Source organism: Oncorhynchus keta, chromosome 35, assembly GCF_023373465.1.
Source record: "Oncorhynchus keta strain PuntledgeMale-10-30-2019 chromosome 35, Oket_V2, whole genome shotgun sequence".
In the NCBI taxonomy this organism is placed as follows: Eukaryota; Metazoa; Chordata; class Actinopteri; order Salmoniformes; family Salmonidae; genus Oncorhynchus; species Oncorhynchus keta.
The window spans coordinates 60,514,277-60,532,239 of NC_068455.1; the positions used below are offsets into that span (position 1 = coordinate 60,514,277).

The 17,963-nt window shown below is 41.8% G+C and overlaps 1 protein-coding gene across 3 annotated transcripts in view; it reads left to right on the forward strand.

The window, feature by feature from the left end:
• The window catches only part of LOC118368769 (inactive ubiquitin carboxyl-terminal hydrolase 53-like), a 57,377-nt gene extending 42,306 nt beyond the window's left edge, over positions 1-15,071 (forward strand). For all 3 annotated transcript variants that reach the window (XM_035753157.2, XM_035753156.2, XM_035753158.2), the window contains 5 exons: positions 1,275-2,082; positions 3,202-3,269; positions 10,174-10,243; positions 10,453-11,231; positions 11,475-15,071. In XM_035753157.2, the coding sequence (XP_035609050.1) occupies positions 1,275-2,082; positions 3,202-3,269; positions 10,174-10,243; positions 10,453-11,231; positions 11,475-11,551 (1,802 nt within the window). In that variant the 3' untranslated portion in view covers positions 11,552-15,071. The remainder of the gene's footprint in view (positions 1-1,274; positions 2,083-3,201; positions 3,270-10,173; positions 10,244-10,452; positions 11,232-11,474) is intronic.
• Positions 15,072-17,963: the final 2,892 nt, after the last annotated feature.

The window sequence follows — 17,963 nt, forward strand, 5'->3', positions numbered from 1 at the left end:
TTAGTGGTTTCTTTTCAGCAATTCCATCACGAAGGTCTCCTCTGAACAGTTGATGTTGTGTCCGTGACTTGAACTCTGAAGCATTTACTTGGGCTGCAATCTGAGGCTGGCAACTCTAATGAACTTGTCCTCTGCAGCAGAGTTAACTCAGGGTCTTCCTTTCCTGATGCAGTCCTAATTAGAGCCAGTTTCATCATAGCGCTTGATGGATTTTGCGACTGCACTTGAAGAAACTTTTTTATAGTTCTTGACATTTTCACATTGACTGACTTTTATGTCTCAAAGTAATAATGGGCTCATTTCTCTTTACTTGTTTGAGCTGTTATTGCCAAAATATGGACTTGGCCTTTTACCAAATAGGGCTTTATTCTACCCATACCTTGTCACAACACAACTGATTGGCTCAAACGCATTAAGGAAAGAAATTCCAAATAATTTACTTTACAACGTATTCCTGTTAATTGAAATGCATTCCAGGTGACTACCTCATGAAGCTGGTTGAAAGAATGCCAAGAGTGTGCAAAGCTATCATCATGGCAAAGGGTGGCTACTTTGAAGAATCTCAAATATAAAATAGATTTGGATTTGTTTAACACTGTGTTCACTATTCTACAATGTAGAAAATAGTAAAAATAAAGAAAACCCATTGAATGAGTAAGTGTGTCCAAACTTTTGACTGGTACTCTATGTCCCTACAGTAAACTTCACCATGACCCCATTGTTCACATCCCACACTACGCCCCTGCTGTCTTCCTTGGCAAACCCTGTGTCTTAGGTTGGAATGGCATTGAAAGTCAGTTGCTGCACTTGGCAACGTGTCACAATCTACTGGCATTTGGCATTACAGGCAGCAGTTTGGATACTATGCCAGCTCGAGTGCAATGTTGGAATCAGAATTAGTCCTGCAAAAAAAGTGACTTTTTCCTAGCGACCTCAACCAGAAAAGGTTATTTGGACCATTAAACCACCCACTTCTCTCCTACCACCCTACTTTGGCATCAGATTAATTGATGGGGTTTTGTTTGCATCTTTTCCGCCAAGCCTTGGCGTAATGTTGCCAAACATGTTTATTTTTTATCTTGATAGTTTTTTCCTTCATATTCATTCCTTCATGTACAGCAAAACATGTAGAAAAATATTTTCCACGTCCTTTTAAGTAGCAGACACACCTCTAGGACAATGTCTTTACAAAATGTATGTACCCACAAAATGTATTTACCCACACACTGCACCTATCCTCATAAACCACTTGAACAAAAAATCCTTTCATTCAGATCCAATCCCAGAGAGGTACTCACGCTCCACCTCCCCTCCGGAGAATGGCTTCAAGCAGTACCTGGATACGCACCTGTACGCCAGCCAGGGCAAAGGGCCCACCAAGACAGAGAGGACCCCCTACTTTGGCGGCAGGTCCTCCTCACACGAGGGGCCTTCTCGCTCCCACTCCAGGGTCCATGTACATCCAGCCCCTCCCAGCAGTAGGGGCTTCGGTGGCGGTCATTACAGCCGGAGACTGGAGCAGCTCTCCAATGGCTATGACACAGACAGCAGCCGGGAGGGCAGCCGTAATGACAACTCCAGCTCCAGCAGCAGCAGTAGTAGCAGCAGGCCCAGTCGGCCATGGAAGCCCATGCGTGAGGTGCTAAATGTGGATAGTGTGATTAGTGGTAGTGGTGGTGGAGGGGGTCACGAGCACCGGCAGCACAGCCCCCACCGGAGACCTTCTAGCCAGGAGAGGACGTCACCCCCCAACGAAAAAGACATGGACAGGGACTTCACATGGGGTGGGCGTGAAGAGCACAAGCCCAAGAGCCTGATGACCATCTATGAGGATGAGCAGCGTCCTGAAACGGGCGGCAGCCGCAGTTCGGTGGAGTTGGAGGGAAAGGACAGGTCAAAGGGCACCACTGTGATGGCGAACACACTAACGGTGCGCAGCGACAACTGGAGGATCCAGCGGACAGAGTCAGGATACGAGAGCAGCGACCGGCTTAGCAACGGCTCGGCCAACCTGGACTCACCCGTGGTGGAGAACTTTATGTCCAAAGAGCTGAGGCCCATACCTGAGGTTCACCTGACAAGGTAAACAGGACTGTTATTTTTTTGCCTCATGTTGTTGTTTCTCTAAGATCATATATCCAACTTCATTCAGTACTAGTTTGTTGATAGACACACCTTGTATTCACTCAGTCAAACAGTTCCAAGTCAAACGCTGTCGCTGCCTTCCTCCAGCTATAATCTCTTTGTCACTCGTGTTATGATTCGACTGAGAGTCAAAATCGCTGCAATTTCTGAATAATTAAATGGTAAAAACAACTCATTCTAAAAATAGAGTAATACATTTTTTTACGTAAGTGCACATGGAGCAGACTCTACCAACGTTATTGTACTAGGGTCGTCATTTGTCTCGGCAGGGTGTCTTGTTTGGCGATGATCCCACAGTGGTGTTTCCATTATAACAACATAGTTAAATATGTTAATTCATCCCGATGTATATAACAAACATTAGTATACAATATAAATATATTGCTCAATATGTTGGAGTGAATAATCTGTTTTTTGATGAGTCAGTGTTAAGACTATATGAGTCTTGAAATGACTAGTATTAAATTAGACATTCTATTGCACTCTTGGAGCTAGTAACATAAGCATTTTCCTGCACTTGCTATAACAAATGCAAATCTGTGTACACCAGCAATAAACTTTGATTTGTTAATGACTATATAGAAATCCATGTACAAATCTGTAAGTGAAATCTCACTAAGGCTTTAATATAGATCATCTCAGAGGCGATCGTGAAACGGTATCTAAACACAGTAGCTATTCTATTGGCATCCTACGATTCAGTGCTCCACTGCTGTTGCGGCACAATAAGTATTGACTTTTCTCAGTCTCCCGAATTCATCAATGCACCAGCCGAGAAGAGCAATGGATGTGAGCCATACATTTACCAAAAGAAAAAAGCTGTTTTTGTGGATTAGTATCGTATTACTCCACAATAAATCAGATACAGAACAAAGTAGTGTGAGGTAAAGTGGATTTCCGTGTTTACGCTAGCAGTTTAGATCCAACTTAATCTATTTAAAAGGTCAGTTGGGGGAAAAACCTGCATGCGGAGAGACACCATACGAAGGGACATGCATATAAAGGCCTTTGTCATGTGGCGTCAGCGTTTGACCCTACTCAATTTGTGTATTTCAGGGACCCTTTCTCTCACCGGAGAGGAGACGACTCCAAGGCCCACATCTTGCACTCCTCCTTCTCCTATGGTAAGTACTACAGGGTAAAGTTTCCCCTGGGTACAGATCTTGGATCAGCTTCACCTCCCCCCAATCCAAACCTTAACCATTAGTGGAGCAAATGCAACACACTCCCAATATCATTATCTAGGGGCAACTTCATCCCACTCCATGGTGGTAAGTGCAGCCGTGCTAATTTTGAGTCAATAATTTTTTTTGGGGGGGGAGCAGCTGAAACTTTCCGATGGTAGGAAATAGGTAGGAAATATACTTTTCTGTCAGTCGCTTAACCCAATGTGTCTGATATAGAGGTAAAATAGACTCTGGTGCGGTCATTATCAGAGAATGATAATCTTTGTCATTACGTGCTTCAGGAGTTAAATTGTTTTGCCCCCGAGATGTTTATTGTGCAGTATGAAGTCTAGCGATATTAAGAAACACCACTCTGTAATTTCCTTGATTTATAGTCCCATCAGTTGTGCTAAGGTTAGAGCCCAATGGTGGTGATTTCTTATGCAAGTACACATGGGATTGGTTTCTCATTTGCTGTGCCGGTCCTTTTCCAGAGCAAAGTTAATGTGTGCTTTGCAGTCCACAGAGAGTAATATGATGTGTTCTGCCCTGTACAATGCATGTATTAGCCTGAAAAGTGGTTAGGAGAAGGGTGAATATCAATGTATCCGGTATTTTAATACTTAACCCTTAATTTGCATTGTCATTTTTAACACTTAACACCTAGGCACCCAGTTTCAAAGAGAAGTGGAACAAATCTTACAAACTAATCAATAACTCCTGTGTCTGATTGAAGGCAACAAGCTTTTAGTACAAACAACGAGTAAATACAAGTCAGGTTTACGACTAGTTATAATAGCTATTTTAGCCCCCAGAAGAGATGGAGGGAGATTAGTTGATATGAATAGCAGCAGGGGGGGCTCACCGCTCGGCCACCTCTCACATAATGTATCTGTTTTTCATCACGTTCCCACTGTCTGAACCATCCATTCCAAGAGAGAAATAGATTTGTTTTATAATGCTCCAATCTACGGCAGCCCTTTTAAACACCCGTCACCAATTCTCAGAATTGTCCGTGGAGTTTGTCCTTACAGAGCAGGAATGATGAGCGAGCTCACGGGGGGCCTCCCAGCTGTGCCCAGCCAGGCAGAAAATGCCATGACCCGGCCTGTCAGAAGGTGGCATTCACACACACATAAATAAAATGCCATTTTCTGTGGCACCACACTTTTCCCCCTCCCCTCCTTTTTATTTTGTCCTTTCTTCTCAATAACAACAAATGGGGTGAATGCGAGGTCTCAAACATCAGTGTTTAGAACAGCGGGATGGTGGGTTGGTTTTTACGGAAGTCTGGTGAGCTGACTAATCGAAGCGGAAAAGGGTTGTGTTTTATGTCTGGCCTGTGAGCGTCTGTGTGTGCAGAGCAGAGCAATCCATGTGGAAACACTCCCTGGCAAGGAAACAAACCCTTTTGAAGCCTTGATGTATTTATCACCGCTGCGATTTCTGATCCACCTTAGGTCTTTTTTTCTTCTGGATCTGTCATTTTTAGCAGTTTGATTTAAAACAGTGGGGATCAATTAAATCGTATTTTAATGCCTTCACAATTGTATTAGCTTATTGCACACACAGTAGGCCTACAAGAGAATCCATTTATTTTATTGTTCGGGCACTACTTTGATTGCTGTGTTCTTGGCTTCCGGTAATATATAATCTGCAACAAAATGTTTCCAATTTTCCAACTATTTCTTTCCAATTTTCCAACTATTTATATGCCAACTTTTTAGGAAGGCTGACTTGTTGATAACCTGAGTGTTCGATATTTGAGTCACCCTACTTGAGCCAGGGCTGTTGCCTCTACTCCCTGCCATTTGCAAATTGTATTGACAAGCTCCAGCAAAAGTTTTTGAATTCAATTTGGCAGGAGTTCAGCTGTGAGCCCGGGCTGCGCTGCAGATTCCAGAGGTCCATTAGAGGCTAAAATACTTTTTAAGATCAAAGCTGGCCAGGAATCAGTACAGACATAAATAGTAAACACCATTTTATAAACAACAAACCTTTGTTTTGTCTGGATATTATGTTACGTCTACAAAAGTAGAGTAGTCATAAAAGTAGAGAATATGGATGTTATGTCTAGATCACTTCTGGAACAGCCGTCCAGACTTTGCCTACCTAAATGACAGTGTTACATTGTGTTTTTGTTGCCGAGATGCCAGCCTAACCACAGGGTGCTAAAATGGATAGAATGCCTTTAGAGAAGGCATTCTGTCTGTGAGGGCTTCGAAAGGTCAAGGCTGCTGGGACCTGGGTGGAAAGTCCAGCGTCTTCAAACGGCTGTATCCAAGCAGTAAATCATGCCCTCGCTTGATTTACTCCGATTGGCTCCTGTGGTTCCCCAGACACTCGTCTGGAGGCATAGACACACACTGTCGTGCTAATTTCTTGTTTTGCTATCGTGTTAGCACATCATCGCTAACACTTAGAATATTGACCTGTTTCATTCACAATGAAAGCAATATTGTGCAGTGTCAAACTACCCCAACTGAACACCTACATGCACCAACCTCCAAGTGTCACCAAGACACAAACTGTCTCTATTTATCAAGGCTGACAAATTATTTCTATGTAGGTGTTAATTTGTCTGTGAAAGACAGAACGTTGAGCAAACAACAATTTTAAAATATTAAAGGGGGATACCTAGTCAGTTGTACAACTGAATGCCTTCAGCTGAAATGTGTCTTCCGCGTTTAACCCGACCCCTCTGAGTGAAGTTAACGTCATTGTGTTCAAGCATTTGTGGTGGCGTGTATTAGTGTGTCTAAGACATAAGGCATGCCTTTGTGTATGCGCGCCCACTGCTTTTGAGAGCACGCCTTGGCTCTGCTCCCTCAGCCTGTTTAGATGAAGAGTGCCTTTGGCTCCCAATGGGTAACCAAGCACAACCAAAGCATTTCCATGTTCAACAAAAACTTAATAGGACTCTTCTGCATATTAATTTCAAACAATTATCCAGTCATGTAAGCTACCAAATCTCTCTTTTTTTAATACTCACATTTTAATGAAGATAGTAAATAGATAAATCTATATTAAATTCATGGAAATTATTAACATAAATCAGTTTCCGAGAAGGATTTCTTTCTCAGTCCTGTGTTGTTACTGTACTTTGGTCTATCGCGCATCCAAAATGACACCCTGTTCCCTACACTGCGCACTACTTTTGACCAGAGCTCTATGGGCCCCGTTCAAATATAGTGGAATATTTAGGTAATAGGGTGGCATTTGGGACGAAACCTATGACTCAGCAAGTTGGGAGCTGGGTTGTAATGCTCCCAGGCTTAGAAAGCCCATTGACACCACTTAACAAGCCTGTGACTGATGTGTTAAACTTTGTGTTAATGCCCTGGGATAGAGTCCAAATTTCTATTCCACCTTTCTGCTTGATGTTCTCAGACTGGGATCCTATCAGCACTCCCATAAGCCATACCGAGTGGGTGGATTATGTTGAGTGATGAGACGATTTAATAAAAAAAGGGTGAATATTTTCAATATTCAACAATATGAACAGGCATTGGGGTTAATAACTATTGTATTTATGAAATTCGTAATGACTTTGAAATGAATAAATGGTTAAATTGTCAGCATTTTAACAAACTGTCTGCCTAAGTAAATGTGGAGTTGACACCCCTAGAGAACTCATCGATTAATGCACAGACTGATCGATTTAATTTAAAAGTGTGAATTTAAGCAACGTGAAAGGTCAGTCGCTTGTGAGATCTGATATCTTTGGATCCCTGCCATCCACACCAGCTTGAGTTAGATCCCTCTGATCAGTGTCTCATCTAGTTTCAAGCTGGAAAATGAACTATCTTTAGGTGTCAATAAATACTCTCGACAGCTTTTGGGTCCTTTGATTACTCAGATGTACCATCAGATCGAGTTTAAACTTGTCAAAAGGCTTTACATTTTTTGCCATGGTTCTCTTTTTCTCCTCCCCATAATTGATTTGCACGAAAACTGAATAGGTAGTGTGAATGCAAGTATGATTGATGTCAAGGAATTTGAAGGACTGCAGATCAGCAGAAAACCCTGAGCTCTACAAATCTTGACTCGGCAATCTTGAAATTGAAACATCTGAAGTTGTTTAATTTAGTTGCTTCAACACAGCTATTTAAGATGTTCAAAAAGCTCTTAAATTCTTGGTTTTATAATTTTTCATAACGGGGAGAGGTTTGAGTTTGTGACACCACGTGAGATATTTGGTAAGTAACCTGAGGCTCCTATATAGACGCTGAGCTAGGTTCATAGAGTTCTGAAACAATGTGATTAGTAAGATGTTGATTTGATTGACAGGTGTCCTTTCGGCTGCTCAGGATAGTCCCATTCACTGAAATGGGATCAGTGGCATCAGTGATTTTGGTCCACAGAAACAGTATCTTCGTATAAAAAAATCACAGCTGGAACACTAAATATTATGTACACAAACACCAGAGGCCATATTCTATCAAAGAGAGTAAAGCTGGGTGTACACTACATGATTTTGGCCCTGATTTGGCTGTCCCAAACCGATTTTTGAGATCGGAGACGATGTCGTTGCCTACTCTCGAGCAGGAGCGACGACTACTACTAGTACGCGTTCACAAGCAATGTTATTCAGTTCAAAATGTTGGCTAGATATTTAAACTCTGTATGGCAAGCGTGAATGTCTGACTGAAAACATTTGAGGCTGCTTTGAGCCACAGCTTGTTTTGTTTAAAAAATAATAATAATTACATTTAAAAAAAAAAAATATATATATATATATATATATATATAGTATTCATAATCCAAAAATCAACTTACATTGCTACATCAAACATGTCTAACAAAACAAACCACAGGTATTAACAAGAAAATACTCAAACATACAAAAAATATCAATAAAATAATACAAAAAATAAACAATTTTAGTGCAATTGTATTCACTCTGAAAAAAATTGAATTATAATGATTCAGGAAGATGTTATTCTTGTTATTGTTCACTAGGGCCACAGCTCGTTCTAGCTACGTTAACAATCTAATGACATCATCACATTGTTTTCGCAAGAGAGCGTGGTATGGAGAATCCTCACGACCAAGTGAAGAATCTTGGAGTGTGTGACACCCATTTGTACCAGATCGTTTAGTGTGGGCACCACTACGTTGGCAAGACCAAAAGAAAACTACAGGAAAGACGGTCGTTAAATGTGAGCGGCTCAGCGATGTTAGGATTTTGAAAGTAGTGTACACCTGGCATAACTGGGTTTCAAAGTGTGCTCTTTTGGATTCATCCAGTAAAACACATTTATTTTTACAGTGTTGAACCAAAGAAGCATATTCAAAATATGCATTCTCGTTGTGTGGAAATATGTATTTTTCCATAGGGACACAAGCTTATCCATGTTGTTTCTTATGGCAGCGTTAGCCACACAGTTTCTGAACTATACTGTTGAACTTGTTGTGCCCGTAAGTGCGAAGAGATGGAACAATACCACATTACTTTATTAATGCACCGTATTACAGAGGTATGCATCACCTCTGAAGTTGTTGGTGTCTAATGCTTATAGTTTTACAACTATCGGAGTGACCCCAACTCTGCCGTTAACCACTTAAGAGATTATTCAACCATTGATTTTATGGTAATCGAATTGCCGGTGTCTGAACCATTTTGGGATCTGGTTAGAGGCATTTCTCTAACCGGAGAGCCGCAGCTGCCTTGCTCTTTGTTACACAACAGCTATTCTCCCCAGTCTCCCTGGTTCTCTCGGCAACAGCCGACTGTAAAGAAGAGAGGATTTGCTACAGTAAGAAGCAATGTAGTGGAGGGCTGTAAACTGCAACCCACTTTGTTTTCGTATTGATATTGTTATGGTTGCGTGCCAAAATTTAAAACGACGAACTTAGCGACATAAACGCACGCAGTGTTGAGAGGGAGAAAAAAAAGTCAGATCCCAGCGTAATAAATGCATGCCAGCTGAAGGGTTTTAGCCAGCAATGCTCCTGCGGAGAGCACAAAATAAAGGTAAAGGTGAGAGGGTGAACGCCGAGTATGTTTACACATCACAGACAGTCTAAGCCTTATAAAATGATGCACATTTTTCAACCATAAACTTTTAGCCACACTTCCTGTGAGAGTCCAAGGGCCTTAGAGGTTATATTGACGCACGTCTCTTTGCATTGACATGAAAGGTAAACATGCACGCCCTGACTTTCTTGCCCTAGTTTATTTTATTCGTGGTCATGCCCTTCTCTGCAACTGTCCCACTACCACTGATGGCTCCCTATTTAATCTGCTTGTCACTTGCTTTGTTGACATAGCTCACTGGGTCAGGCTCTGCCACTGGGGCCTAAATCTGCCAGGTGCAGAAAGTCCAGATGCTGGACACCCTCTGCCTGTCACATCCCCACCCCCCTCGGTTAAGGGTACGACCCTTTCCCCCTGTCCCCATCTCCCCACTGGGTTGAAGTCCTCACTTTGCATTAGCAAGGATTAGTATCATTAGCCTAAAGGCTAGCAGATTGGCCTGGGCTTTGGACTTTAGCTTTCTCTGAGGGGCCTTGGCCTCGCTCATGCCGGATCAGACAGTGGTACATGGGGCCCGAAGGCACTCTACCAGACTGCCTCTACTTTGATGTGTCCTCCCCCAGCACCGGGCTAGGCCCACAACCAAGTTAGGTAACATGTCTGTGCTAGAGGCAGGCAGGAAAATACTGTGAGTCTGTTCAAACATGGGATCGCAGCAGAGTCAGACATTTTTTGGGGTTGTGTCAGTGAGGTTAAGGGTTAAAAATGTATTTTGAAAAGTAATTTTGAGTACTTGATTCAGAATAGGGCAGTCTTGTTTGTGTAGCTGTAGCAAATTAGTAGCAATCTACAAAATCAAATGAACTTATTATTATCTTCCAGGTGAACACCCAACAAAGTCTCCGGACCTGCAAGATACACATCTCCTCAAATTGAGTCCAAGATTACAAAGGTAAAGCATGGTTATTGTATTACTTAGTGAAAGGGTTGTTTCTTTTGATTATTTGATCTGTAAACTGGATATAGAGTAAAGATTCCGAAGATTGGTCTCTGCTATTCACCCATTTTGAAGTACAGGTACTGATGCTAGTGACAAAGTATGCAATCTTATTCTGGATAGACTGTTTAATTGATGTGTTTTTTTTCTTCTCCCTGCAACAGAAGACGAGCCTTCCGATATACGCCTGGAATTCTGGAGAGGAGGGACGGTATGGATGACGAGCAGGAGGATAATGTCGATGGCAGCCCCAGCCTGGTCAGCCCCTTTCCCCCATACCTGGCCAAGACCAGCTCAGAGTGGAACAGCTCCGACAACCTCGCCGGGCCCTTCTCCGAACAGGAAGAGACCAGGCCACTGGTCCCCAGAGAACCCTCCCCCCAACTCCATTACCAAAACCTAGCCCCGCCTCTCCCCCCAAAGACTTACGCCCACCGATCGACAGACCAGTCGGGTTTCCGCTCTTACCAGCTCCAAGAGCCCTCCCGGACGAGCCCCCGGAACGAGAGCAAAAATGGTCCGATCCTGTCCCTCTCCCACACCACCCTCCACAGGTGGATCAAGACGCCCTCTGAGCACAAGCTCTCGTCTGATGCAAGCTCCAAGTCAGGCTCGTCGGACCAGGACCGGAACGATCTGTCGGCCAGTGAGAGTGGAGAGGAGAGGTTTCCCAGCCCAAGGCCAGGAGATGACATAGATGGCCTAGACTCCCCGATCACACGGGGGATGGTTCTCCCCATGGTCCTCCCCACCACATACTTCTCCGTGGACAACTGTATGACGGACACATACCGGGCCAAGTACCACCAGAGGTCCACCTTATACAGGGACACTAAAGATGGGGAACAACACGCGGTGTCTGGTGAGAGCGACCTGGGAGATGGGTGGCTCCCCATCCCTGAGGCCCACCCTGCAGAGCTCCCCAAGAACCGGCCTGAATCAGGTAAATGGAATTGTCTGTAGATAATTTGCCACAGGATGTGGAAAACACTTGGAGCCCTAATTGTTTGTGGTCATACCCACTTCACCATTTGTTTATTATGACCAAAGTAAAAGCATGTTCCTGCTATAGATTTGTTCGTCATCAATAAATGTTACCAAAAGGACCAGAACTTTCATTAAAGTCTATTAGTGTGGTGGATAGTGTTTTCTTTGTGTTCTAATCTATGTCTCTGGTCTTTTGCAGGTTACTCCACCAGTAAACATACTGCAAAATGGAATCCTGTAACACCCAAAGGACTTGATGAACATGGGTTTCTATGATAGAGACTCCTGTTGAAGGGCCTGGTACGAAAGCCACAGTTAAAACAATCATCTCCTCCTACAAGTTTTGAAACCTTCTTATGGTGATGCTTATTTGTACAGATCTCATATCAGAAGTCCAACATGAATCTGGAACGCCAAAGAGATTGGTAACTCCCAAAGGCAGTAACAACTAGTCTGAAGAGTACTTTTCAGTTCAGCAGTAGTCACAGGAGTCTTGCGCCACCCCGCAGAACAGTCTTTCTGCAGAACAATCTTAGTACCATTGTGATTGTGGCCACTAGATGGCAACAGCAGTAATTGTGGATTTGCACAGTAGAAAGCCTCAAAAACTACCGAAAAAGGATCTAAACCTGGGATGGATATTGGTCTACGCAGGGACCTCCTCGAACTTACTTCCAAGGTCATCCACTGAGTTGAATCACAGAATGTCTCCCACGAAGTCACTTTTTCCCCTTAAGAGATTATCAAATAAAATACCCGTAACAATGACAATAACCCATCTCTAACCCATTTACAATTTACGCAGATAATTGATGGAATGCTTGTATTTCTTTCTGGAATTATGCTAATTTCAGCGTTATACGGTTACTGTGCTACTTCTGCCTATGTGACAATGCAGGGTGAGGTAGATAAGCTTTGAGCAGGTTTTTAGTTTTAGTCTTCAGTGTGGATTCATTCATTCATGGAATAAGATTTTTTTCAGTTTGTGGACACTAGGGCTGGCACAATTACCGTTTAACTATGTGACCAACGATTATGGATTAAGACTGTCATGAAAATAAAATATCTGTCATAACAGTAAAAAATATATACATTTGCAAACAGACTGAAGGCTGGGCATTCGTGCAGTTGAGTCCCTTTCTGTGGTAATATGGACTCTTAACAACGTGATGAAACTTGGTTGCTCCTTGCTGAAACAAGCAAGGTGGTGCCTATGCACCAGAATGAATAGACCAGGCTTGGAACCTCTAATCCTGGCAATTTGACTGGTAAACTCATGGGTAAACTCAATGGCTGCCTGGTATTGTGATGCAATATTTTCAATGGTTATGTAGATTGTTCATTCAAATGTGACTCATGCAATGAAATGTATTTTGTAATGTGAGTTGAATCAACAAATCACAACACATATTGATGGGTACTCTAGGTTGAATATAATATATCTTTACTTCCTACTTTGCGCAAAGATTGTGGATGAATGAAGATCGTTCACTCGAGCCATTTACCATAGATTTATTTTTATCAGTTCCTGTATACTTAAGGGGGTGGCTCTCCCATAGACACCAATGCAATAGCATCTGGGTCTGGTCTACTTAATTCATTGACTTCCATTTAAAACAAAACATGTGAAAGTGGGATTTCTCACTTCACCTTCCTTCTCTGCTGTGTACACTCGCCTCCAGTCCACCCATTATGCGATAATTGACTAGAATGGAGACACCTGTTCTATGCATTATATGTATATGGCAGCACATGCAGTCAGGAGCGGAGAAAATGTGCATCTAAAAAATGATTATTTTTGCTGTTCTAATGTTATTACAGAGACTGCGGTTATTTGGCTGGCCAATTGCCGTCATCGTAAATTCCATGATCGTCACAGCCCTAGTGTACACTCACCCATTGTTTTTGTAAGAGCCAGTTGGGGAAGACGAGAAGCCCTAAGGATTCCTAAAGATTTATAAAATGATTTATTATTTTGCATTTTAAAAATGATTATATTTCTATCATTTAAATGATATTCTGATTTCATCTCTTCAGTTTGTGTTGGAAAGGGAACGTTTAACAATGAAGAGAAAAAAATACTAAATGTGGATTTTTTTTGCTAGCTAAGCCAGCCATGGTTAGGCCCTCAGAAACTAGACATCTGCCATTCAACAGTGACAGGGAAGACAACTAATCATATTTTGACTGGGTAGGACCGTTTTTACAGTATTGTTTTAAACTTCCGCTTTTTCAAAGGCCTAGACACTTCACTCCTGATAGTATGAGCAGTAGCCTAGTTCTCCCACGGTCTAGCTAGCTTTTGTTGCGGTGTGCAGCGGCTGCAGCCACAACTGTTAACGAGGAGGATGTTTTTTCTATTTTTTTTAACATCACCCTTCAATATGAACTTTTTAAGAAGATGTTAAGTTTCACATTTTCATAGTTTGGTGAGTGTCACTGTTTTTGCAGCACGCGTGTTGTTAGATATCACTTTGAAAATATGCCTGTGAAACATTGTTGCATTTAAACTTTAGATCACTGGTTACTTTGTGTGCTTAACGTGATAAAATGTTTGCAATAGGAAGTAATAGTTGTACATTTAATGGTTGTGTTTTTGGTTATGATTGGGGGCTCCTGACACCTTTTGATGTGTCACTTATCGCTAGGCTATTGCTGATAGTGATGGTGTTAGGCTGCCACAGATTGTTTAAACTGTTGTTGTTGGTCGCATTATTCCGTGATGGCGTGACAGCCTGATGCGTGGCTCCGGTCTGTTTGATTAATTAATGATGTCATCAAAAAACATTGCTACTCTTGCATTAGAGTTAGTGTAAATGTTACCTTTTTTGGGGGGGAGATGTTTTAACCCCAATAAAGTCCAATAGTCATGGTTCGTAGGAGCACTACTTTAAAATGGATCCCAAGGGTCCCCTTATGTGGCCACCGAGGTGTTGGGTGAATCTGTTCTAGTCAGAGGTTGAATGCGAGTTTAGTGATTGTTAGGAGAGCAACGTCTCAATTCATTGGCACTGGCACAGTATGTTATCTGCCTTTCAACTGTGTATTCACTAGGAAGCAAATTGCCGAAGTGGGGAGGAACTAACCAGACTTGTCCAATAAGAATCGCAAATTTTCATAAACATTCGCTGCTGTGTTTTATACGTTTTTCTATTCCTAGTTCGGATCGCAATCACTCCTTTCTAGATATAAGCTTATTTGTCTGCTCTTTTTAATGTTGCTCCTGTCCATACTGGGTAGTATGTTAAAGGTATGTTAGGTCAAACCATGCTTCTATATATTTGTCTTCTACTCCTGCGTCAAATACATGTGTCAAATACTTTAGGTGTGTTTCATTTAGTTTTCCCCATACAATTGAACCAATAGCATTTGTTCCAAAAGTCCAAACTCCAAGCTAAATCAAGCCCACCTCAAACTGGTAAGTATTTGACATATGAATTTGACCGAGGTCTGTTGGTTTATCTAATCTTAAGCCGAAACCTCAAGGATGGATTGAGTAATGGATTTTAAGAGTGTCTTAATGAGGTAGAAAGGCCTGCTTTTCCACAGGTATTGTGCTTGACCCCCAGAGATGATCACATTGGCTAGTGATGCTGTAAAAAGTTATATTTATGATTATTTCTGTTGTCATATGTTTTATATATTGCTCGGCAGACTTCACTGCACAGTGCCTTTTCTATTTTTCTATGTCGAGAAGAGTTGAAATAGGAGCCATTATTTGTACAAAACTGCTTTTATAACATTTGATTTAATTTTTGATTAAAAATTGTTTAATAAACCATTTTATTTAACCATAGCATTGTATACATGTTTTATTTTAAACCATGAAATTCCCACTTAAGTTATTCTCATTACATCATTAATGTAAATAAAAAGCCTACTTGGGGTAAATGTGATCTCTGAAAAACAAAATCTTACGTAAACTATTGTATTTTATGGATACATCTGTCCATGAGAGATTAGGGTAAATGCAATTGAACACCCTATATGAAGTTATACATTGTATTGTAAGAGTAAATGGGAAGCTGAGTTTTGATATATGGAGCACAAAAGGTTTAGCAATGGAGGCTTGGAAACCCGAAGCTCTGCTGCCATCTACTGCATGGAGGAGATGTGGACAACATGTAAACAAAGGGTGTGTACCAATAATGTCTCCTTTCTCCAGAGGGGTACACTACGAAGAAAGTTAATCTATTCAGGATTTTCTAAAGCTAGCTTCCCTTCCAGCTCAGGCTTCATCTGTACTACGATGGTGGATATTGCTTGTCTGCCTTCCACTAACTCCAGCAGGCTTGTAAATGCGCATGCATGTCGCACGTGGCTAGTTGAACGCCAAACGCTTCATTGAGATGATGAAGCATCAATCAATGGGTAAGTCAGTGCCACATTTTCATTTGTGTTGAAATTAAAATGAAAGAAAAGTTCATTTCCAAATTCAGCAGGCTACTACGGTAGTCCAGAGAGGACATAGTACATTCAAAGTATTCAGACTTTTTCCACATTTTGTTACGTTACAGCCTTGTTCTAAAATTGATTAAAGAGTTCCCCATCCCCTTCAATGTACAAATGTTTTAATACATTTTTGAAAATGTATATAAAAAAACAGAAATATTACATATACATAAGTATTCAGACCCTTTCCTCAGTACTTTGTTGAAGCTCCTTAGGCAGCGATTTACAGCCTCAAATCTTGGGTATGACGCTACAAGCTTGGCCCACCTGTATTTGGGAAGATTCTCCCGTTCTCTGCAGATCCTCTAAAGCTCTGTCAGGTTGAGTGGGTTGTGTCACTGCACAGCTATTTTCAGGTCTCTTCAGAGATGTTGGTCGTGTTTGATGTTTGATCCTCCAGACATGAAGCTTGGCATTCAGGCCAAAGAGTTCAATCTTGGCTTCATCAGACCAGAGAATCTAGGTTCTCATGGTCTTGAGTCTTTCGGTGCCTTTTGGAAAACTCCAAGCTGGCTTGAGGAGTGGCTTCAGTCTGGCCACTCTACCATAAAGGCCTGATTGTTGGGGTGCTGCAGAGATGGTTGTCCTTCTGGAAGGTTCTCCCATCTCCACAAAACTCTGGAGCTCTGTCAGAGTGACCATCGGGTTCTTGGTCACCTCCCTGACCAAGGCCCTTCTCCCCCGATTGCGGAATTTGGCCGGGCAGCCAGCTCTAGGAAGAGTCTTGGTGGTTCCAAACTTCTTCCATTTAAGAATGATGGAGGCCACTGTGTTCTTGGGGACTTTCAATGCTGCGGAAATGTTTGATACCCTTCCCCAGATCTGTGCCTCGACACAATCTTGTCTAGGAGCTCTACAGACAATTCCTTTGACCTCATGGCTTGGTTTTTTCTCTGACATGCACTGTCAACTGTGGTACCTTAAATAGACAGGTGTGTGCATTTCCAAATCATGTCCAATCAATTGAATTTACCACAGGTGTACTCCAAGTTGTAGAAACATTTCAAGGATGATCAATGGAAACAGGATGCACCTGAGCTCAATTTCGAGTGTCATAGCAAGGGTCTGAATACTTATGTAAATAACATATTTAAGTTGTTTTATATTTTTATACATTTGCAAAAAAAAACATGAAAAACCTTTTTGCACTAATTTAATTAATTTTAGAATAAGTCTGTAACGTAACAAAATATGGGAAAAGGGAAGGGATCTGAATACTGTATGAATAAAATAAATAATTCCCTTATGTCGATCACAACTTACATTTCATGATCACTATATAAAAAAATTGTTTTGTCAAGATCACAAAATAAACTCTATAAGAGTGCACGTATTGATAGTATGGCTGAGGCAGCAGAACCCACTGTGGATCAGTGTGTACTTTATTGATTAATTGCTACACTAAAGGATGGTACATTATATGCTAACATCATGCTTTCATTTGTATTTGGAGCTCATTATCAGTTTATAAATTAGAATCTTAGCAAGCTAAATGTCCCTTACCTTGAGCTAAGAGCTTGTGGGGGAAGCTAAGCCCTCGTGGGGCATTTAAGCCCTGAATGATGTCTGACAGGCAGCCCTGTCTCCCAGGCTGTCTTCCACCCCCAAAACCACAGCCAAGGGCATGCAAGAAACAACACCCCTAACTGGGCTAGTCTTGTGAGCGAGCTATCTAGATAATTCGTTCTGTTATCAATGCTGGTTGTTAGCTTGCAAAACTAATGTGTATAATTGTAAGGGATGCTTCATGTTTTACATTTACAGAGTGGATGAGCTCCATTCCTGACAGGCTGATCAGATTCAGTAGCAGCCTCAGAGGCTGATAAATCCGGATCCTGCCTTGTAGGCTGTCTGCAAGGAACCGTACACATGAAACAGCCTACAAGGCAGCATCTTGATTTATCAACCTCTGAGGCTAAAATTTAATCTGATCAGCCTGTCAGGAATGGACCTCACCCACTGTAAATGTAAATATCCACAAAACATTAAGTGTTCTCTATAATTTCACACATCCGTTATGCAAGCTAACAACCAGCATAGCTAGCTATCTCACAAGACTAACTAAGTTAGCTGCGTCGTTCCTCTACAAGTTTTTTTCTGGAATCTTGGCTGATTTATTTTGATTCTTCCATGGTGTCAAACAAAGAGGCACTGAGTTTGAAGGTAGGCCTTGAAATACATCCAGAGATCAAATTATGTCAACTATCCTATCAGAAGCTTCTAAAGCCATGGCATC